The sequence below is a fragment of the Osmia bicornis genome, chromosome 1 (genome assembly GCF_907164935.1).
Source record: "Osmia bicornis bicornis chromosome 1, iOsmBic2.1, whole genome shotgun sequence".
NCBI classification, from domain to species: domain Eukaryota; kingdom Metazoa; phylum Arthropoda; class Insecta; order Hymenoptera; family Megachilidae; genus Osmia; species Osmia bicornis.
Window position 1 is genome coordinate 7,295,074 of NC_060216.1, and position 23,379 is coordinate 7,318,452.

At 35.0% G+C, this 23,379-nt stretch overlaps 2 protein-coding genes and 1 non-coding gene across 7 annotated transcripts; all 3 read left to right on the forward strand.

The window, feature by feature from the left end:
• Positions 1-11,912: 11,912 nt before the first annotated feature.
• Positions 11,913-15,257, forward strand: LOC114875462. The gene is made up of 7 exons (XM_029185765.2): positions 11,913-12,184; positions 12,366-12,590; positions 13,030-13,212; positions 13,688-13,839; positions 13,919-14,144; positions 14,211-14,402; positions 14,754-15,257. The coding sequence occupies exons 1-7, from the start codon at positions 12,086-12,088 to the stop codon at positions 15,051-15,053; spliced, it is 1,377 nt and encodes a 458-aa protein (XP_029041598.1). The 5' UTR covers positions 11,913-12,085; the 3' UTR covers positions 15,054-15,257.
• Trnaa-cgc lies at positions 12,839-12,910 on the forward strand. Its single transcript has one exon. It is a non-coding gene; the product is annotated as a tRNA-Ala (tRNA).
• Positions 15,258-15,645: 388 nt separating the features above from the next.
• LOC114875440 (uncharacterized protein MAL13P1.304-like) lies at positions 15,646-23,347 on the forward strand. Of its 5 annotated transcripts, none has more exons than XM_029185712.2 (7): positions 15,649-16,254; positions 16,557-20,302; positions 20,371-21,449; positions 21,513-21,791; positions 21,872-22,489; positions 22,615-22,757; positions 22,900-23,347. In XM_029185712.2, the coding sequence occupies exons 1-6, from the start codon at positions 16,023-16,025 to the stop codon at positions 22,715-22,717; spliced, it is 6,057 nt and encodes a 2,018-aa protein (XP_029041545.2). In that variant the 5' UTR covers positions 15,649-16,022; the 3' UTR covers positions 22,718-22,757; positions 22,900-23,347. The 5 variants fall into 5 exon arrangements, with proteins under 5 accessions (XP_029041549.2, XP_029041545.2, XP_029041544.2 ...); XM_029185711.2 differs by having other exon boundaries at positions 15,650-16,254; positions 22,615-22,752; XM_029185716.2 differs by lacking the exon at positions 22,615-22,757 and having other exon boundaries at positions 15,646-16,254.
• The last annotated feature ends 32 nt before the right edge of the window (positions 23,348-23,379 follow it).

The following is a 23,379-nucleotide window of genomic DNA, read 5'->3' on the forward strand; positions in this document are numbered from 1 at the left end:
ATTTATATGTCCTTTTGAATAAATTAATTGCATAGATTTATTATCACACGCACAATTGTTCGTTTAGAAATTTGATTGTCTAATTTTAGTCGAAGCACCGTTGTTCAAGTTTCAGAGATCTAGATCGCGATTGACACGGCCATGACCGTACGAGGGTTAAATAACTTAATCATTCCATTCATTTGTTTCTTTTATAGGCCTTTATAAAATTTTAGCAAGTGTCCCGATGACTTTTGAGCGGGAGTGTATGTTCGATGGGCCACGTGGTGCGGCGTGCGCGGGACAATCAATGCAGTGACGTCACTGTCCTCCTGACCAATCACAGGATAGCTCCATTCAAACCTGGCAGCCTCGGCCTCCCAGTGGAAACTCGTCGAGTTCCATCGGACTTTAGCCCGACTGCAGTTCGGCCTCGATCACTGAGACGCGCGAATTCGAGGCTGCACCCGCTCCCTCGTACTCTCGGCTCTCGTTCAGATTTCATCACAGAAAACATTCTAGTTTCGTTCAAATATTCGTGGAAATCAACGTTAGAACATCTCCGACGGTCGTTGGTAACAGAGCACCCGGGGGAAAATGAAAATTTTTCTTAATACTTTGACGAACAGTGTCACGTATTCGTTAATTCATAGTTCCTTATTTTATCAAATTTTTCCAATGTACTTAAACTGTGATTCGCAGAATATAATTCTGTTAGCAATATTAGCAAGGGTGAAAAACTATACTGTCAAAGTGTTAAGAAAATCGCGACAACCCCTGAAGAATCATTGCAAAAGAGATTTAAAAGTTTCAAGTGTACGTCATCCGGGATATCAGGAAGTGGTGGTTGGTGCTTCGACTAACGCAGATTTTAGTAAGTAATAAATAGTGAGTCTTCACTCCAAGGGTTTCAGACAAGTAAATAAATTTTAAATGGTACTTGTTTCAAGATCGGTTCAACTTTCATTTTGCGTAGGATTGCCTTGTCTTGATAGTTAATAAATCGTTTTGAAACAAATCAGAGACACTTGTTGATTTAGATATAAAAAAAAAAAGAAAAACAATATGTGCAGTGAGTTGTTCGTGAGCAGAAAACTGAATAGAGTTATTTCGACGAGAATACATAGATATCCTGGTAAAGGAGCACGTGGGCCAAGCGAAACCCAAACACACGCCCACGCAAAATTCTCGACAAACAAGACCCGTGGCTAGAAAATCGAGCATAGTTTTCCCTTTCACTTGAAAACAAAAGATATGAAAATCTCTCTTTTTTAACGCAGCGAACAAAAGTTCAGAACTGATAAAATAATGTCAATAAACATGTGTTAATTAAACATTCTTCTTTGTCCCTCTGAACATTTTCTCTCGTGGAGAACGTAAAGGTCATTTTAATCAACAAACGCGTCCTTCGTAACATTTTCAACAAGAAGTTCATCATCAAAAAACAGTTTGTCTTTTTTCCTCCCTTTTTTTTTCGATGCTCGATTAACCAGTAAATTTTAAAGTTTATTCATAAAAAATTCAACAGACCTGCAAGCATGACGCAGCTGTAGCAGGTAACGTCATTGTCCTAGTTTTCAGCCGGTGCATTCGATTGAGCGAACTGGTCACCGTTTTCACGGCGCAACGTAAACTTCTCGAAATTTGAACATTAACCCATTGATTGCCACCATAGAAACAGCTATCTCTGCCATGGACACTGTAACATAAGTTAAAGAAAGTTGTTAATACATTTACTATTACGGGGTGTCACTGGCACTACAAATTTAATATAATCAAATAATTAAAGAGAAAGAGGAAAAATAATGATAATATAAGATTGCATATTAAGGGGTTAAATTGAAAAATTAGATGCTTATATCTTTAATAATTATTATATGTCCATTTTCACTACGATAACCAACCTGTTAATTGCATGTTTATTGTAGGGGTGCTCAAAATTATTTTGCAATTATTTGAAAAAATCCTGGATTAAAGGGTTGAAAAAAGAAGAAGGGGGAATGTTCAATGACGATCGTTTAGCCCGTTGTTAATTGGATCAAAATATGGTGCACTACTTATCTTCGTCATCCTGCACCTTCCAGAAACCCCCTTTGTCCCTCGACAATCCTGTGTGCCACGACCCCTTCTAGTTCCCCTCTTTTCCTTGGGAATGCACGTCACTTAGGGGGAGGTTGTGACGTCAGTAGAATGCGGAGCCTGGATTGGCTGCTAGCTCAACTGACGTCATACGGGCTGACTCTATACATGCGCTTTCACCCCTTACCCCCTTAACTCTCCTCAATGCTGGCTGCAATAGGCATCGAGAAATGGTGCATAACAGTTCAAAGCCCCAGTTTTCCAAGGCTGTGCGAACCGAGAGGTCGCCGTACGTTTCACCTTCTTCGCCAACTTGTCGTTCTTGCCTTTTTTCCTCGCATCTTCATCTTCTTCTTTTTTCTTCAACCCTCTGCTCTTCACAGAGCTTCCTCTTTCGTATTTCACAATCTAATTTTACACTGTTAAGACGGGCTATCTTACAAGAAGAGTATACGATCTGAGGGACACTGATTCGTTCTAATAATTTACAATTACATTTATAAGAGAGCGTAATTCATGCCTAAAGTTTGTCAGCATTTAGTTAACTGTTTAAATTGTATTAACCCCCTCTGATTCAATTCCTCACATGGCCCATGTACAGTCTGCCCAAAGACCACGAAACACCTTTGGGCTACAGATGAATATTACATCTTTCGAATATGGAAAATATAAATAATTTTAAATGTGTCCCTCAACTATATAGTATTTTTAATTTTTTTGTTTCTGATCTATGGTGTCAGCTACTATTCGCAGTAGGGGCTGAAATCGCGAGTGGGGGCAATGAAGAAAAGAATCTTCCAAGAACTTATTAAGATGTCTCGCTAAAGCAGCTGTGTATCTTCGATTGTGCGACATCGAGTTTCATAAATAAAGTCCCATTGAAGAGGAGCTCACAGGGGATGGAGTAGCATGACCCGGTGACCTAGATTTCCCATGACTTGCGTCATTCACAATCTCTCCCCACCATGTACTACGGCAACGACACACATCTAAAATTCAGAGAGAAAGAATGAGTGAAAAGGGATGAGATCAGACTGATTGCGAACAGATAGTGCATATCTTTGCTGGCCAGCCACCGATTTCGGTAACCACTTTCGGTCTTCTTTTCAAGGACGTGCAATTGCATTCGACGATGGAAAACGTGGATATCGAATTCGTTGATCGATTCTGTGAAGGTGGTTGTTAATGGAAAATAGTGTTTCAGTGTTATGTTTTTTCATTTCATTTCATCGAGCTTTCGATACAACTAGCTTTTGAAATAACGGGTCCATTGTTGAGGGGATGTGATATTCAACAGGGAAAAAAGGAATCATTCGAAGAATCAGAGTCCGTTGCACTTCTGCCAAAATGTCCGAGGCTTATGGTGTGCTGTTGCCTGGCAACCATCTTGGGTCAATGGAATACGCGTTCATGGGAGAAACTGGGTCAACCCACGAGATGATCCAGGTGTCTCCTCGAGTTCTTCCGGTGGAGAGATACGCGACCTCTTCCGTCGTTCCTTCGATCAGCAAGCTCTTGATTTTCTCGCTTTATCGTCCGAAATTGACCACCGTTAAATTTCCTCTATTCTCTATGGAAATCTTTCGAAATTCCTATGTTTCCTTGATCATTTCGAATCGCAGAGGTAAGTCCCAAGAAGTTTCACATTTGTGTTCCCTTGAATAGAGCTTTGAAAATTTTTATTTTGAAAAAGATTCTAATAAGAATTATTAGAAGATGATTAGCCACGGTAATCAACGCGTTAATAAATATCGATGGACGAAATAGAAGGGTAGAAAAATTGTGTACACGTTGAAAAATGTTAAACAAGCCGCCCTTGGCTTGCCTTCTGCTGACCCGAATACCTATATACCAGGTGGCAAGCTATTTATAGAACCACCCCCGATGAACGACCCCGACGAACGCGACGTGAAGAAGCTCTGCTCTAAATGTGAAGAAGAAAATAATTGCTTCTTCTATTGTTATCGTTAGAACGTGAATGTTTATGCATTTATGACGTACCGAACTATGCAAAGAATATGAAAATCGATGGTGCGTGTAAGAAAATAGTGCGAGACGTTTAAAATATGAAAAGTGTGCGAAATATAAGTAGTAAAACACCCTTCGATCAACTATAATTTTATTCTAATGCTAATGAATTTAAAAGGTCGATGAAGTAATAAAATTAATATTTAAATATTAGAGAAGTGTTACTTTGTCTTCAAAAGGGGTGGAAATTTGCCTTCACCTATATATTCTCACCGTGTTAGTTGACCTTTAAAATACGCCAGAGACCTCGAATTATTTATAACAAGTTAGAAATTTCACGATTCGATTGTATAGAAAGGGCACTTCTCTCGAACGTTACCTAGTTTTCGTGGTATTCAATTCCGGTCAATTCCGATACGTGACCATCAGTTTTTACGATTGCAATACGAAAATTACAGTTTTCACCCCCTTATGTCTTTTTTGCCCCAGTTTCTCTTTAGAACTGGACAGTTATTAAGGATACGATCGATTCATTTTCACATTTAAACTTTCAATTTGGTAACATGTATTAATGTCAAAAAAATTAGAATTATTTTAAACAATAAATACGTGTGATAAATAGAAGAATGATAGGGAACTGCAGATAAAAAACTGCAATACCGAGGTAGGCCGATAAAGACATGGCATATCGGTAACCCTTGTGCAAGGGTTGATAAGGGGAACAGGTGGTTTGGTGACTATTGGTAAAGGTGGTGAGTGAGAAATATCAGGCTGGTTTTTTGTAGAAATTGCAGGTATTTAGTTATTAGAAGACTGTAAATGTTTATGCATTTCAAGTATAAAACATTATATGAAACATATTACTTACAAAAAGAAAGAGATAAACTGTTCAAATTGTATAAAATATGTAAAATGTACTCATTAAACTTCTGAGAGAGAAAATACTTTGTAACAAAGTATATTTGCATAAACATATACAGTCTAGTTGTTAGACAAACGAAGTGTTGTCTGGTTGCGGGTTGTCTGACCACATACGAACCACTTCTACTGCAAATTATCGCTCTTACTAATACACTTTATTCTAATTTCATGTTTGCTTAATTTCAGAAGCTCATAAATCTTCTAAAAAGTATTTCAAAATTATTACTAATTTTATTAACATATTAATGTTTTATTAATAATCAAAGTTAATTGTAATGAGATGTACGTTAAATAAAATGCTCTGTTTAATGTTCAAATTTATAGAAGAAAATAATAGGATGTAAAATAGCACGATTGTAAAACTCTAGTCGAGTCTCATGTTTGGTTTTCAATAATTTTGCGTGAATTTCGAGCAAGATTTTGAAAAATCAAACAATTCGATTAGTGTTTCTGGCGCATACCAGATGTCAGGTTAAACTTTGAGAAACCGACAAACTATTTTGGCAGAGAAGCCAGTGAAACATCAGTGTTCCACAAATGTATCCTTATTATTACGAAAAAAGTAAGCTTCCAAAAAGTAGTGGCACTGTGAGTGAAAGAAACTAGATCAAGATTTGTCTGATGTACTGTGAACAGAGACGTCGCGACGCCAAGTGCCGTCGGACCAGTGCCATCGTTAAAAATCGAGGCTATCCTACCGGTATAAACAATATTAAATAATCGCGATAAATGTATATCTTCTTGATTAAAAACTTCTTATTTAACCACATAAACAAATAAGAATAGCATTCATTAAACTTATTTAAAACTCACTAATTGTGTTGTAAGAATATTACAGTTAATTACAATTAGTTGATAATATATTATTTAATATTAGAACAACAAAATTTATTAAGTTGATGCGAAAGGTTTGTCGCAAAAATTGTGATGCAAATTAAAATTGAAAGAACTTCATATTTCTAGATTTATAAACTTGTTTTAAATCGTATGTTATACAAGTACGACAAAGCTTTGGCATTAATCTAATGTAATAATAAATCTTAGCGATGAATTTTATGCGCCTGACTATATATTGACTTACACTACTGACACGCGCTCATTGCATTATGTAGAACAGTGTTCCGATATTTTGAAAAGCTGGAAGTCGTAAAAAATCGAAGTACGAAATCTCGTTAGAGCCAAAAAAAAATTGCAATTCACAGAAGAACTCTATTTTTCTACGCCAATGAGATTGGCAAGGCTTCGCGTGGGGTGGATGAGATTAATCCCGTTTACCTCAAGCAGATTTAAGGCTTCTTATGCAACTTCACGCCGGTATATTCGTATGCAACTGTCCACCTACCCGTGTGCAGTATTTTCCTTCCAAAAATATGTTTCTCTTAATCTAATCAAACTAATCACCGTAACCAACTTATCGGTCAGAACGTGATTTTCATAATTAGAATATTGGAACGTTCCTTATTTTCTTGCTAACATCCACTTTGTTTTATTTAATCTTGATTTCAGAAAAGTATGTCAAAACCATAATAATGTAACGAACCTAAGTAACATCTTATGCGACGTAAGAAAGGAAAGAAGACATTGAATTATTTATGTTACCATCCTTTGTAAACCTTGTCCTAATAACTTTATAATCAAGATTAAACATAACGTCAAATCTAATATAGAAAGCAAATAATTATTGTTAAAACCAGAAGAAACAACAAGAAGAAAGTGTGGCTCAGTCTGAAATCCAAACTGATGTCCACCCTTCTGACACGTAATACCAATCTGACACTGCGGCCCTTGGTTACCCACGCACTGTATCGCATAACAAATTTCTTGTTCTCTGTACAATGGCGCCAGCTAATTATTTCTGTATGTACAAAATATTGTATTGTAAGTTAAGAATGGTCACGAAGCTGTCTTTCAATTTCTACGCTGATGGCTGCTGACGAAGTGGATATGACCTAACATAGGAAAGCCGTCTTATGTTTCTGTCTTATTTCATTGTAGAATTTCGATATGAAATATGACATAAACTTAAGGTGGGTACCTATATGATCGATGAGCTGGCACCGATCGTCGCGAGGAGGACATCTATTCCCCTAACACCAACAACAGAAAAGAAGAGAAAAGAAGAGGAGAGAAGTGCAAACACCGAAGTCTGTGAGTCTCACATTGCTGCATGTATGTTTGAGATTGCTAATTGCTTAAAAATTTCTAATTGATAGCTAAGTATTAACACTAGAACTAGTGGTAACAGAAGTTAATGTAACCTTGGATGGCGAATTGTTAAATTCAATCTTAAACTTTTTTCATCTTGTAAACTTTACACGCAGCTAATAATTAGAACGCGAGAAAGGAAAGGTATTGGTGGTAGAAGGGTGAAAGAGAAACGGGACAGCGGATATCTGCAGAGTCAGTGGAGGAGTCGCAGGTTGGGCCAGGCAGACATGAAGCCTGAGGATCCAGGGGTGCTAAGCCCTGAATCCTGAAAAGTGTTCAGAGCTTACTCGGCTAGTGTTACCCTCCCCGCCTCCACCGTCCTCTTTTTCTTTCTCCTCCACGTTGTATCTCCTCGAACAGAGGGTACACACCAAGGGTGTAAAGGTTGGCTACATGGCTCCTCATCTTCATCCGCTTCTCGCATTCCACCCTTATTACGAGACGAACAACTTCGCATGAAAGAAAAAACTTCATCGCTTTTCACTTTTCCTCTGTTTTCAAATTCTAACTAACGTGATATTTCTTTTTTAATTACTAGGTCACTGGTGATTGCCATGATACTCTATGTATAATTTTTGACAAGCTTCGAGGCATATTATTCTTCTCGATCAAATTTAGGTAGATTTTCATCCGGCAACCCCGTATCTCGTGTCCTTTATCATTTGACCTCCTTCATGGGAAGCCGCAAAAGTCGACGACGGTCTATGCTGATAATATCCCCGCTAATTGTACCTTATATCCGCGATTACGTCAGCTTGAATCCATCAGCAATGAAATTTAAACAATTTTCCTAATCGCATGTTATCCTCATTATCAAAAATACACAATTTAACAACTAATTTTACTAATCGTAAAACTACCACCTTTCTGGAACATAAACCTTCCGGGGGCTGATAAACGGAACCGAATAAAAGCAGACAAAATCTACATAGGAAATAGAACAAAAATGGTGGTAGTAGTAAGATTAAGTAGCATTCTAACGACCATAGATCCTGAATTTAGCACGATAAGAATGGTTCGTAGCAAGGCATAAAAATTAGGTCATCCTAATGGCGGATCCCGCTATTTAACGAACGGGCAGCCTGCTTCGCCTTGGTATGTATGTGGGATACATTTTAAGGATTCACCTCTTCACAATATCATTAAACACTACTACTAACAGCCGCACTGCCAACAGACGACAATAGCCAGGTCACAGGGTGAACAGAAGTTACATAACGAAACAGAAAGGTTTATGTAACCAACAAAAAGCAGACCTTAAGCAGACCAAAACTTTCCTCACACATGTCTAATAAAATGTCTTAATGTTACTCGATCAAATGTACCGGTACACAATGACAAAGTAGCGAAACAGCAAAATGGGACAAAAAAAGAGCTTCAGACATTCCATCAAAAATAATCGATCGGATAATCGAATATCTTGTGAAACGCGTGATTATTCCATAGAAAAAGAGGAACAATCGTTTGATATTCGATCGTCCAAATTGGACACCGCAAATACGATTTTGTTCGTAATACCTGTGCCCTTATTTCCCAAGAAACACGTGTCTTGTGGCCTTAAAGCACCCCGTCCATTGGTGGATGTTACCTAAAGCTACCCCCTGATTGGTCGATGGATTAGATAACCACGTGGTGTCCTGGTATATAACCAAGGGTGAACCAAGAGGGTATCGGCAGTTGTGCACGGAACATGGAGAGAAAAGTGCGATCAATTTTTTCATTAACTTTCGTCCACTTTCGATCGCGTAGTGATAACGAAACGATTCCACGAGTAGCGTCGATCAAGTGCCCTTACCTGGACATTCTACCCCGAATTTATTCATCGTCAAATCATACAACACTTTCAGTGAGACAGAGCACAAGCGTGGAGAACTCGAATTTCCATACATTGCGTGGATTAAATGTAAAAGATCGACAAAGTGAGTGGAGCGGTACCACCGAACCAACTGGAGCACCGTGTAAACCGACGGGACTGTGTGAATACCGGAGATATCTTTGATCTTGAAACAATTTCGAAGAGGATATTTAACGTAAATTAAGATACCAAAGCTACGATAAAGTTTCTGTAACATCAGAATTGCTGGGACAGTGTATCTTCGACGGAGTATCGTTAAGGATTGTAGCATTTGGTTGGAAAAAAGATCTAGAACGAACGTTTAGGATCTATCGTAGGGAAAAATGAACTTGATCGGATAAATTGGCGAGGATAACGAATGGAAGGGGACATAGCTACGATGTGTAGAAACCGTGGTAAGTTCAACGTAGAAATGCACGGATAGAAAGATCGAAGGCGATGAATTTTGTATGGGAACTGAGCCTTTCTATCGGCCTATAGAACCGCCATATGTCCGGTCCCAACGAGTTATCTTAGAACGGATATACTTTCCGTGTGTTTGCATGGATTTTATTGTGGAAAATATGTCAGTAGATACGATTGATTTTTTAGAAGAACTACTTCTTGAAACTGATCGCAATCTTCGTTAGATATTTTGTTAAACACTTTGTCTTGTTTTATGAAAAGCTCTGCCAGGTATGACAATCAAGAATTTCTAGGAAAACAAGTACCTAGCTAGTAAAGAGAGCTTGCATCTAAAGGGACGGAGGTGATTTTTTGGAAAGATTTAAAGAGACCCTGGTTAATAGAGAATGTAAGAGAAAATGGACTACTTCGTGATAAAAGACACTGCCTGACCAAGTTGAGACTATACTCAATCGTTCAACGACGCTCATACATACTTTACTACTTGGTATCCTACTTTCTTAAACCTGCTAATGGCTGCGAGAAAGGAGGAATTAAGTAGTAGTGATCTAGAGAGACGATAGCGCTAACTCTATCGACTAGATTTTGTTAAGCAAGAATTATTTTCGCGATTGAAATTAACATTAAAAGCACTTTATTGCTTCGTGTCCTATTTTTCTAATTTCACTAATATTCACTAGTAAAGTTGGACAGTTGTAAGAAAAGCTCTAGCGCTACTTCTAACGTCCAGCATTTTTTACGTTGACAAAATATATTTCTGCGATCAAACTTAATGTTATTAAAGTGAACGTCATAATGTAAGTAAACTTTTCAAGGCTACCTCTGATGGATACTATTTTCACCAGTCTTTTGCAATATGGAAATTTAAAAACAACTACTATTTGAGAGAAGATTATAAGTGTAAAGAGAAAAGTGATAATGGACCCCAGTGCAGCTGCTGGCCACTGCACAAGATTAGACATAAGACTCTTGTGCGTGTGACAGCGGCTATGATGGGGCTTCCACGAGGCTTCGACGAAACCTATATCCTTTCGAGGTGACAACTGAAACCTCGAAACGAATGCGACACCTCGGATCATCGATATTCACCTATTTGTTCAAAAATCGTACCGAAAATGTAATGTTTCGTACTTAAAGAGTGGTACCCCCTGGTAGTACAGTAACAGTCTAAAGTAATTGACTATGATGAAATGACTATTTCTGATACTAAATATATAAGTATGTAGAGTTGTTAAAATGTAAAACATTAGTTAAACAATTGGCGTGTCATCATTTGAATAAAAAATAGTAGTAATAAACAATAATGTATGCTGATATTTTCTTAAGCATGAAAATAAAATTTTAAATGCAGTTTTGTTTCCTACATGCTGTTTTACCCTGAATATTTCATGTATCCTGTCAGAATGGCATGCAGATTAATAAAAAATGAAAGTTTACTTGTTGAGAAGCAATTCATCCACTCTTTAATTCATCATCAATTCATTCGTTCTTCCACTCTGATCTTTTAATTATAGTAACTGCGCTTGCTGATGACCTTCTTGTTATTTACGATCTTGTTGAGACTTCTCTTGATTTAAAAATATTAGAATATTTAATATGCCTGATTCATACAAAATGGCGCAACACGCATACACACACAACACGTACAAACGGGTATGTATCTCCATAACCTCTCATTACTAACTGAATCTTTCCACTTTCTGTAATGAACCAATAAGTTACATTAATACATTTGACAAATAACATTAAAACGGGAAAAACTGAACACAATTCCATGATAAAATATCAGTATCGAGCAACTTTATACAAACATTGACAAAACCGCAATAAGAGTAAATTGACACTGATACCAAACTTCAACAAAATATAAATGTAAACGCAAGTAAGATTATAATAAGAAAAGTTATAATTAAATATACAATTACGTACACGCCAATTAAAATTATCAAACCACATTTTTATTATAATTTATCCGGAACCTGTCATGCATTCGAGCTACTCTACCCCACTCTACCCTGCTCTACCCGCGTTTCTAAACGTATCCAAACCTAACCTACGTTGAACCGCGCTTTTCTATTGGTTTAAACCAATCAAAATGGAGTAATCGAGTAACCATATAAAAACGGTTTTAGAACGTACATTATTCAACCAGCGTTTTTTAAATTAAGGTATTTGTTAGATAGGAAAGCATTTAAAATCTATAATGAAAAATATAAATTTAAAAACATCGTATATTACTCAAAATTATTTTTATATGAAAACTTAGAAGTTTTAAGAATCCAAAGTTAGCGAAACGAAAAGATTCGTAAAATTCAATCATAACTTATACGCAAATAAAATTCTATCGATTCTAATAGGAAATCCAGAAGACTTATCAAGTCAAATTAAATGACATTAATTAAGTTTTCCTGTTTGTCAGTGAATCATATTTATACCCAAGGTCATAAATTCCGAGCTTACGATTTCGATAAAAGTTGTGCTCCCGCGCTTGCGTAAAGCGCTACTATTCCGTATTAACCGTCTATACTTGGTGCAGTATGTTTTGAAAGAGCAAGAGGTACTCATGGTTCTCTCGTGTGCATTGTAAATTAACACGAGACTAGTGTCACTCATTTCTTTGGTGCATTTTTGTGTTTCATTTTATCAGAGTACATCTTGACACAGGACATCATGAGTTTGGTCAGACAAAATTTTCACGACGATTGCGAGCAAGCCCTCAACAGGCAAATCAATTTGGAACTGTATGCAAGTTACGTCTACCTGTCTATGGTTAGTCGACGTATCGATTGACTGCCTATTTTTAACGTTTGCATTTTTCTCCGGCGTTGGTATTCAAATAAAAATAAAATAGAAAAAGCAACGAACATTCAATTTTATTCCCGTTTCTCTCTCCTCCATATACTTCCTCAAAATATCCTTCAATTTCGTGATCGTTCTTACTTTATTTCAGGCTTATTATTTCGACAGAAGTGATGTCGCTCTGCCAGGTCTTCACAAATATTTTAAAAAATCATCAGACGACGAAAGAGAACACGCTATGAAATTTATGAATTATCAGAACAAAAGAGGTGGCTGCATTATTTTGACAGATATCGAAAGTCCGTCAAAGAATGACTGGCTTTCAGCTAAAGATGCCATGTCAGAAGCATTAGATCTGGAGAAGAGAGTTAACGAGGTATGTCATAAGAATTTCTTTCATTAAAATAACAATTAATTTTCAATTTAACACTGCAGTCATTTAGAAGGAATGCAGTCAAAAGAGGAATGCATATATTATGTTCTTATGAGTTACCTCTGTATGTTACAGTACATATTTTTAACCTTGTTCTACTTGTTAATTCAATTAACATAGGTTTAGTAATTATTTATGACGTTTTACTTCAGTGCTCGAAATGTACGGTTTTAAACACTCTCCTTTCAACTGGGGGTGTAACTCAGTGGTAGAGTGTCCGCTTCGCATGCGGAAAGTCCTGGGTTCAAATCCCAGCTCCTCCAATAATTTCTTTTTTTTAATGTTTCTTATTTTATCACTTCACAATTAATACATCTTATAACGTCAATGTAATATTTTTAAATAAACACACGTTTTTATTAATAAATTTACTTCGTTTCAGAGTCTCTTGGAGTTACATGCTCTTGCATCATCTCACAATGATCCGAACTTCTTAGATTTCTTGGAAACGGAATATTTACAAGAACAAGTGGACTCCATCAAGGAAATTGCCGATCATGTTACGAATTTGGAACGAGTTGGCGAAGGACTTGGAATATACATTTTCGACAGAGAATTCAAAGAATAAAATATTCTTTAATACAGAGAGAAAACTATATTATAAACGTACTTTGCACAAACGCGAACTGCGAATGCGATTCATAATAACGAAAGCAAGAAAACAATGCGATAATTTAGATAAGGGGAAAAATATTGCATTTAGACAGTTACTATTCATTGCATAATTGCATTTGAAAGGACTTTTCCGTCAAGTTAATACATACTTCCTAGAGTACCATTATAGATTGTCAATTTCAAATTAAATTAGTAGCCTTCAACGCGTTATTAGATCTAATGAATATTGCGATGTACTGCGCATCATTCGTAATAAAGGTTGATAATTCTGCTTGCGTAGTGTTTACTTACGCCCATTCAACAATGCTGATTAAATGTTCAAGCTGAAACCGTCAACTGAAACTAAAAACATTCGATACCACATGCATTCACGATGTCGTATCGAAAAGGATAAAAAGAAACAATTACGAATCGACACCCCATGACATCTAAATCGTTTTGTAATTAACAGAGTTATTTATAGAACATGTATACAAATTGTAAGTAAACTAAAAGCAAACATGTTGAGGTCATTCTACTGTAGAATCATTCTTGGCAACATATCGCACCCACGTTTTCGGCAATCATACAACACAAAGTAAGTTACTGCGTAATCGGCGAACCGAATTTATCGGTACGACATAATGATTTGACAAAAATGACTAATATTTTTTGAGAACATGTAAATCACAGTATTCGCTCCATTGGCATAAATTTGACAAACAAAAATGTCAACTTTTGTCATCGAGTACGGGCAAAACGTCCGAACAATTTTGCATCGATAAACCGATGAAATGGCCAAGTGGAAAACCAGCAAATTATAAATTTCACGAGGATACCGAGAATGTTCTAAACGAACAAATAAACTCTGAATTAAAAGCTTTTTATTACTATCTGTCTATGGTAAGATTAAAATACTTTAGTGTACTTTGTTCGATATTTGATATAAAAACGAATTGTTTTTCATAGGCTGCATACTTCGGACGCGCTGATGTAGCGTTACCCGGTTGTGAATCATTTTTCATTCAAATGCATCACGAAGAACATGAACATGCTCTCAGGTTTCTAAATTATGTTCAAATGCGCGGGGGACGTGTACATTTATGTCCGGTACTGCCCCCCACTGACCAAGATTGGAAATGTCCTCTGCACGCATTTAAAGTAAATATATCGTATGTCTCTAATAATACACGATTTCTTAAACAAAGATAGTAAACGTTTTAAATAGTTTCACTTATCACCAGCATTACGAATTTATTATTACGCAGTGGCCTAATCTTTCGTTTTGGACCATACATACATACTCCATGTTAAATAAATATTTATGAATCGTGATCGAAATATCTTCATATAAAATATTGTAACACTTAATACAATGTTTTAATGAATACCCGATATATGATTCATTGATCAATTTTCACCGTGTATATTAGAAACATACAATCGTATTCAACTATACGATTACTACATAATAATTAAACAGTTAATTACCAATTGCAAAAATTTCTTTAGAAAGCATTGGAATTAGAGATTGAAGTAACAGAAAAACTGGTAGCGGTAAATACTGTGGCGGAGAAACATGGCGATTTAAATGCAAGTGATTTTATTGTTACCGGTTTTATGGAAGACCAAATGAAAAGCGTGAATGAAATGGGAAGATTCGTGGCTGTCTTGTCTGGAATTGGTGATCAGGCGTTGGCACGTTTTATGTTTGATAAAGATTTACTCGACAGTCACGTTGTACCGAAATTTAATGTAATCCGCACCAAATTTCATACAAACAAAACAAGTAACACTTCCGTTTCCATGTAAAATTACGCGGGAACGCGTAATCGTTTAGTAACGTATGTGAACCGCAGTTTACCAGAGTCCATAACTGTGACGCTCAGGTTGGAAGGTGGTGGGGGAACGCTGCGAGCTCTCCGCTAATCGCTTTCTACTTCGTTTGGGAGTATCGCCAATCAGGGCGAAGATGCGCACGAAAGAACGAAATCTGGTCTTTTCGCAGTTATGGACTCTGGTGAACTACGGTATATATTGTAATATTTGTTAATTACCATCTTCTCTTTGATTTAATACAAATAAAACTATATATTTAATGAATTATATTGAATAGGGTTCTTAATTATATACATGATACATATTTGCAAAGAATACAATACCATAATATTTGTTGGAAACTTCATAATACTCTTTTAAGACTTCGCACGCGATTCAAATTTGAAGTTAACCTAGCACAAAAATATATTAATGAAAGATTATTAATAGATACTGTAGTTAATGAAAGATGTTATTAAAACAATAAATATACAACTAAAATTTTAGACGTGTTTTATGAAAACAACCGCCTACTATTATATGAAAGTAATCGTCTTATTTTAGAACACGTCCCTTTTAGTGAATACCAGCCGTCTCATGTCATATGTTGAATACGACATAGCATGGCGGAGTTGTTGCATGCATTTCCTCGTGAAGATAGAACTACTTCAAAGAAGACATCGTGGCGTATGAGTTATTCGTATTTTATATTGGAATCAATATTTATACTTGATTAAAACTTAATTCGTTTTATATTCAGAAAAATAGAGAAATCTTTAACGTAAATTCATTCATTAAAAAGAAAGTGCGTGTGTCACGTTTAGTTTAGTGAAGAATCAGAATTATTGTTAGCGCGTAATTAACTCTATTTTCATGTAACCATATTTTTTAAATTGCAAAAATATCTGTCTTAATTGTTACGAATGGACGCGATTAATTATCGTATTGAGGGTAAGTCTAAGAATGGCTAGCGATTTATCGAGTGAGTGTACTGAAACAATTGGAGTGCTAGATGAGAAAGAAGAAGGTGAAATATCCTTGGAAGATGTAAGTTCTTCCGAGGAAGGACACTTAAATTATGGATATGGAGCTAGAGTTTCTCAGTGTTCTAACTGTTTATCAACACAACATAATGCAGCATGGTGCACTGCTTCTGCCAAATTTTATCCTTCCAAAGGCTCTTCAAATAGAAGAGGTAAATTTAATACTAAGATTCGTTCATACTGTTTTTACATATTGCAGTTATTAACAATATATTAGTATCAAGAACTTAATATACTTTAGTTTTTAACTTATTGTATATGATTTTATATTTATTGATTTCTTTTATAATTTTTGTTTTATTAATGAACTCAAATTATTATATTAAAATTCTCCTTTTATTCCCATGTCCCCTATAATATTTTATCTTATTTTATTATATAAATATTATTTACCATGTATCGAATTTTTATGCACACTTTATTATCATTTTCGACATATCATGTTCTAACCAAGTAGAAGTTGACCTTATTCTACAAGATGCAGTCCAGGGAAAAGAAAACCGTCATCAGATCAAAGAATCAGGATGCATTGGAACAAAACATCCAGTTTCTACTCTTCAAGAAAAAAATGATGATGATCTTGTGCCTATTTCAAGCGACAGTGATATGGAAATTGTTGGTCTTGCAGATAATTCTAAGCAAATTGTAATATATACTTCCTCAAAAAGTAGAGCAAAAAAGAAAAAAAAGAAGAAAAGAAATCATGCACCTGTAATGACAGTGGATGATTTAGTTTCTGCATCTACTGTGGATGTGACTGTGCCTGCAGATATCAGTATATTAAAGCATGATGCTACAAAAAATAATTCTTCAAGATCTCATCATAGAGAAATAAGTCCTGTTCATAAAACTAGTAGATCAAGAGTGATTTCAAGATCACCTCCCAGAAGGCATAGGTCCCTTATAAGAGCACGTTCTCCATTCAGAAGATCGAAATCTCCAATTATTCGTGCTAGATCACCATTAAGGAGATCTCCAAGAAGACTTAAATCTCCTAAAAGATCACCATACAGATCATCAGGAAAAACAATACCAAGAAAAACATCACATCCTGAGGCAGTGTCTTCATCTCATAACTATGTAGATACACATAAACTCCTTAAAAAAGTCAGAAAACTAGATTCAATAGGAACACATTCTCTGGAAGAGACACTAAATAAAAACAAGGAACATGCATCTTCATTAAAGGAAAAATTAACAAATATGTTGAAAGGAGTTCCTGACAATAATAGTGATGTAACAAAGGATAAACTTACTAATTATGTAAACAAGAATGAACTTAATGATGTAGATGACGAAGAGGATTTAGCACTGCTAAGACAGAAAGCACTTGAGACAAAACAGAATAAATCAAGTAAACCTAATGATCAACCAAAGACTGAGAGTGGAAAAAAAGTAAATGCAAATATAAATGATGATCAAGATGAGGAGGATTTAGAATTGAGGATGATTGCACTTCGTTCTGCAGTGCTAAAGAAACATCAAAATAGGGTTCAGAAGGGTATGAAGTCAGGAACATACAAGAAATCTAAGATTTTTCGTAGTGAGAGTCCATTCAGTCAAAGTTTTTTGGATAGTATTCCCATACCTGGAGAGGAATTGTCAAATTTTGCGTCGCCACCTCATACACCACTTCCTATGAATGAAAATAACCACACTGAAGACATGGAATTAGATACAGATGTTGAGAGAGAAAAGGAAAAATTGCCATATTCTCCAACAGATAAAATTACTGCCAATATACCTATGGATACAGAATTATTAGGTATTCAACCATCTGATGTATCGTTCATCAATCTCAATGCAGTAAATAATAGTCCAGGTTTTAATGTATCTATGGTACCTAGTCAGGATAGTCAGACACCCTACCAAGCAAAAATTATTGAAAACCGAAGTTACTTACCAAATGTTGTATATTATACACCTTTGCAAAATTCGATATGTGCAACAACAAATGCGAATATACAATATCCTACAACTGATCAGATACAGACTTCTAAATCAGATTTTATGAAAGTACATACCTCTCATTTAAGTGAGCAGCATTATGGAAATGCGTGTAATATTTTGAAAAGTAATATTTCCGAATTTGCAGATATCAATTCAAGTCAAGAAATGCCTTACTCTCCAACTGATACTCCTGTATATGATCCTGATCTATCACATGCACTTCCACAAACTCCTGGTCCTGATTCTTCCTTAGTTTCTTTGGAATCTTATAATTCCAATATACATGGAAATAGTGAACAAGGTAGTCATGTATTAACAACACAACAAACACAAACTTCAAAAGAAACAATTAGTTCAACTGAAAATGAACAACTAAATAAGGCAGAAACACTTTCTATAGAACCAATTGTTGGCTCTGCTACAACTTCCCTTATGGAATCAGTGTCACCCAGTAGTTCAATGGTAACAATTGATGATTTTCCTGAAACTGATGCAGATGCAAGCCCATTGACTGATTTAATTACAAAAAGTAAAACTACAGAGAACATTCCAAATAATTTAAACAATATCGAAGGAACAATCTCAGAGCCACTTTACATGAAAGGAATACCAGATATTACCAAAGATGCAAATAAAATACCAACATTAATTAATAGAACACTTGTTCCAGCACCAATTTTAAAAACTAATAAACAGTTGCAACAACCATTGTCTGTAAAAAAGAGTATTACACAACAGGAACCTACATTTAAAAGTGCAGAAATGCAACCAGTCATTATTAATGAAGAAACTACTACAAAGGCAAATACTGCCTTTAAACCAATGAAATTAATATCTTTCCCACAAAAATCCCATTCTGTTTTAGCAATACCTACTGTATTTCATGAGTCATTGCATGATGAGTCAACTGATGAAACAGATAAAAATATCCCCTTAATAGAAGATAATCAGAATGTAATACATGATACTACCACGACAAATACAGAAGACTTAAATAATACTTGTGATACTAAAAGTTCAACACAGAAGAAAAAGAAGCATATAAGAAGGGGACAAAAGAGAAAAAGTGCTGGTTCAATATCATTGGCCACTAAGAAAACTGCACTATGTAAAAATAATGACAATACAAACATAAATAAAAAGATACGTCAGACATCTGATATTATTCATTCTGATAATAAACAAAATAATGAAAAACTTGAAAAACCAGATGTGAAAGATAATACAATTGAACCTATTTCAGAAGCTTCAGGAAATGTTGCTAATCATAAGAGTATAATTTCTCCAGAAAAAACTGAAGTAATACCAACTAGAGATATCTTATCTAACGAGGCATTACAAGAAATTAAAAATGCAGAAAATAGAAGAGAAAGTTTAGATGAAGATGAAGAAGCATTAAGAGCATCTCTGTTAGCTTCTTTACCAAAACGAACAAAACCAAGTAATAATGATCCAAATTCAGCTGCAACTACAGTAGTATCTGTTACATCAACTCGAGCGCTTACTAATCAAACTGAACCAAAAATTACATTGCCTATGGTTAACACATCTAGTACAATAATCAGAAATAGTACAACATGTTTGATAAATTTATATAGTTCAGAAAATGATAAAAATCAGTCAAATTCAAGGGACAAGATAGGCAACACAATCCCACAAGGAAGTATATCTGCAGAAACTGTAAAAACTTTAGGCCAACCAGTGACTTCTGGGAGGAAGAGATCACTTACTATAACTAAGGGCTCACAAAAGAAACTTATGAAAAGAATTGCAATTCCTGCAAGTACAAAAGTTGTAAATAATGCAAAGAAATATCAAAATACAATGCTTCAGAAGAAATTAAATTTACAAAAAGCAGTTTACAATAAACAAAAAATAACAGAAAATAAAATTACGTCTAAAGTGCAATCTAATGACACCAAATGGTCTACCAGTACAAAGGCATTATGTGAAACGCAAAGAATTGTTATAAATTTGGGATCCGACTCCGAAAGTGATTCCGAATCTGAACGACAAAAGAACAAATCTGCTTCAACAACCAATTCACCCACAGTAGACAAATCACAATCAGTAACAAATTCTACACTAGAATTTGAGAAAAATTTAGAACAATTTTTACGAGATGTACGAAAAAAGCAAGAATCTATGGCAGCTGCAAGACCAACTTCAATATCACAAACCCCCAAAAAAGATACAGTATTAAATACTAAATCAGAACAATCAAATTCATCCAATCTTCATACACCACTGGTAAGAATCCTACAAGAAAATTTATTTTTAACTAATAAAATATTTCAAATTATTTAATATTTTTACAGGCTGTACGTCATTTGCCGGCACCCCAGCAAGAGGAATATCGTCGATTAAAACAACAAATTCTAGAACGCGAGAAATTGAAGTTACATAAAACTATAGAAAATAATACTTCAGTAAAAAATACAAATATGGAAGTATCTTCAAAGTCTGTACTGTCCAACAGTCCAAATAAGAAATTGTATACAAAAGTGAATCAGACAACGTTTGTAAAAAGTCAGAATATAAATGCACAACAATTAAATAAGGAAAATTGTTCTAAAAATTTAGATTCGATAAAAGATACATCTATAAGTACAAATAATATTCAGTTAGGTATTGATAGAGCAAGCAGCATGGAGAGACAAGAAAATATCAGTCCAAAACTAACAAAAACCATGGCAAATCTTAATATACGCGTGTCCACTGAAAATAATCTGAATAAAACAACTAGTAATTCTACATTTGAATACACAACACGCAAAGTTATCGAAATACCTCCCAACAAAGCTCAAATAAAAACAAAAATTTCACCCGGTTTAAAAATTCTGTCCTCAGATGAAGTAAATCGAAAATACGTACAAGTACAAGTGAAAAATGATACAAACGAACGAGTAGTAACGATAAATGATAAAGTGACCTTAAATAATAAAGCAGTAATTAATCGAAATGAAAATATTTCTGAAAATAACGATAGTAATAGGAAAAATGATACGGATCAAGTTGTCCAGTCTGTTGGAAAGGAACTTACTCCTGATGATACTCCATCCAGTAATAATGATGTGGATTCAGATGCATCAACTGTTATTTTACCAAAAGAAAATCGGTGTATAGAAAGAAGAGAAAGTATTGATACATCCGAATCTACAGTTCGACTTTCAGACTATCAAAATAATAGCCGTACATCGACAAGTACGGAAAATAAAAATGACAGTCCATGTTTGTCGCCCAAAACTGAACCATTAAACGACAAAATAAGCATAGAAGAAAATTGGGACGCAATTAAAAGGGATGTTAAAACGGAGTTGAGTACTCTTATTAATCTTTCACGGGTGGAGCAAGAGCGACATTTAATGGATACCGAACAAAAATTAGTTATGAAACGGTAATGATAAACATTGTAATGTTAGGTATACACGAGCGTCGGAACTTATTTCTATGTTAATAGGTATACAATTTTGGATGATCTGGCGGAAATGTCGAGTAAGATTCGTCAGTGGGACATGGAACGTGATCTACAGGCAAATTTAGCTGCAGAAGTAAAGAAACTTCGAGAGCAACTTAAAGTTGCTGAAGAGAGATTACAATTGCAACGTGATCGTATTAATAACATAGGTCCAAAGGTAGTAGCGGCACATGGAAAAATCAACGTTGGCCGACAAGAGTGCTTTAAACTTGTAACAATTTGTTCAACTTTGGGAAGTAGGATTATAGGAAAAGAATACAAGTACAGTATAAATAGTTATTATTAATAGTAAAACAAACTGATAGGGTAACTCTTCATAATTTATTAATGATATTTTTCAGGGTACCTGAAGCTGGAGCACAACTTTTAGATAGTAGACTAAAAGAAGTTGCTAATCATACGCGGCAACTTTCCCGGAAAAAAGTACCGTCTATTGACATTCCTGAAATATATGATTTGTCAAAATCAGCAGAAGAAACTGCATCTACTACGTACACAGAAATTTCACAAAGTGAAAGTTTATTATTAGAAGAGTATAATGTAAATAATGTTGATCCAACAATCTTAAACGAAACGAACGAAGCTGAAAATACTACATCATTAGAAGTAACTACAGTAAACGTAAATGAAGAATCAAGTAAACAAGAAAACGTGGAATTAAATAACGTAACTCTAACTAATGATAATAAAGATACATCTGAACAGAATAATAATGAAAAAAAAGCACTAACTGATCAAACAAAAATAAGTGATACTAATGTTGCTACGCCTAGTACTTCTAACTCGAAAGATGCTCAAGATAAGGGTTCTAAAAAATCACCAGAAAATAACTCAGCCAAGCCTGAATCACCGGAAGTTAGCAACAAAGAAATAAATTCTATAACATCCAACCAAGAGCTTCAAACGAAGAAGACGCTTTTACCTTATGAATCAATATTGATGCACTTTAAAGTGCCAAGGTGGGTTTTCCTTTCTAGATGTATTAATAACTTTGATTTGCTTATTTGCTAATAACAAATTTTTTGGTCTAAAATCTGTAAAAATGTTGAGCATTTTTTGTGTGTTTTTTGTCATTCTTCACCAGGAACACGAATCCCAATGGCGTCCTTTGTCCATACGAGTTGATGGGGACTTGCAGTGATGGAGATTGTCAATTTATTCATCAAACAGACAGTCAAGCCAAGTAGCATTTAGCTACTAAAGTGGCATTGTTAATTTATATGTAAGGTGGTTTTAATCTTTAATAAGATTCAAAGGACTTAGTGAAATAAGAATCATAATGTTCATTGAAAGCGATGTTTCTGTGATTCGAAATAATTGTAAAACACATTTTTGTTATGAGTAAATGTTACTACTTTTATAATTACAGGTACTGTTTCTGATGAATCAATATCCTATATAGATGGAAGAGTCCTGCTAACCAGAAGTAACGTCTGAAGGTGGTAAGTTGTCTTCATCATGGCAGGAGTTTGTGCACAAATTAAAATAACCATTTTATTATGTAAGGATTTTAAATTTTAAACAAACCAAAATTTTTAATACTGTGCTATTTCAAGCTTATTCTAACGAAAGTTTAAAGAAGAATTTCCGCAAGTGTTTATTTTTTACATATGTATAAAGTGTCATATATAAACTGTAAGTAATTAGTGTGGTTAATATAAAAAGAGTAAAAGAAGAGATTGTTGACCGATTGTTGAAGACAGCCGTACAACAGGCCAACGTCGGGCATTGCAACAAATATTCATTTCGTACTTCTATATAAGTTACCTCATAAAAATCTTGTACCTGTATAATAAAAGATTGATATTTTTTTCTAACTGTGAGTTTATTTATTTTCAATGGCAAGTTC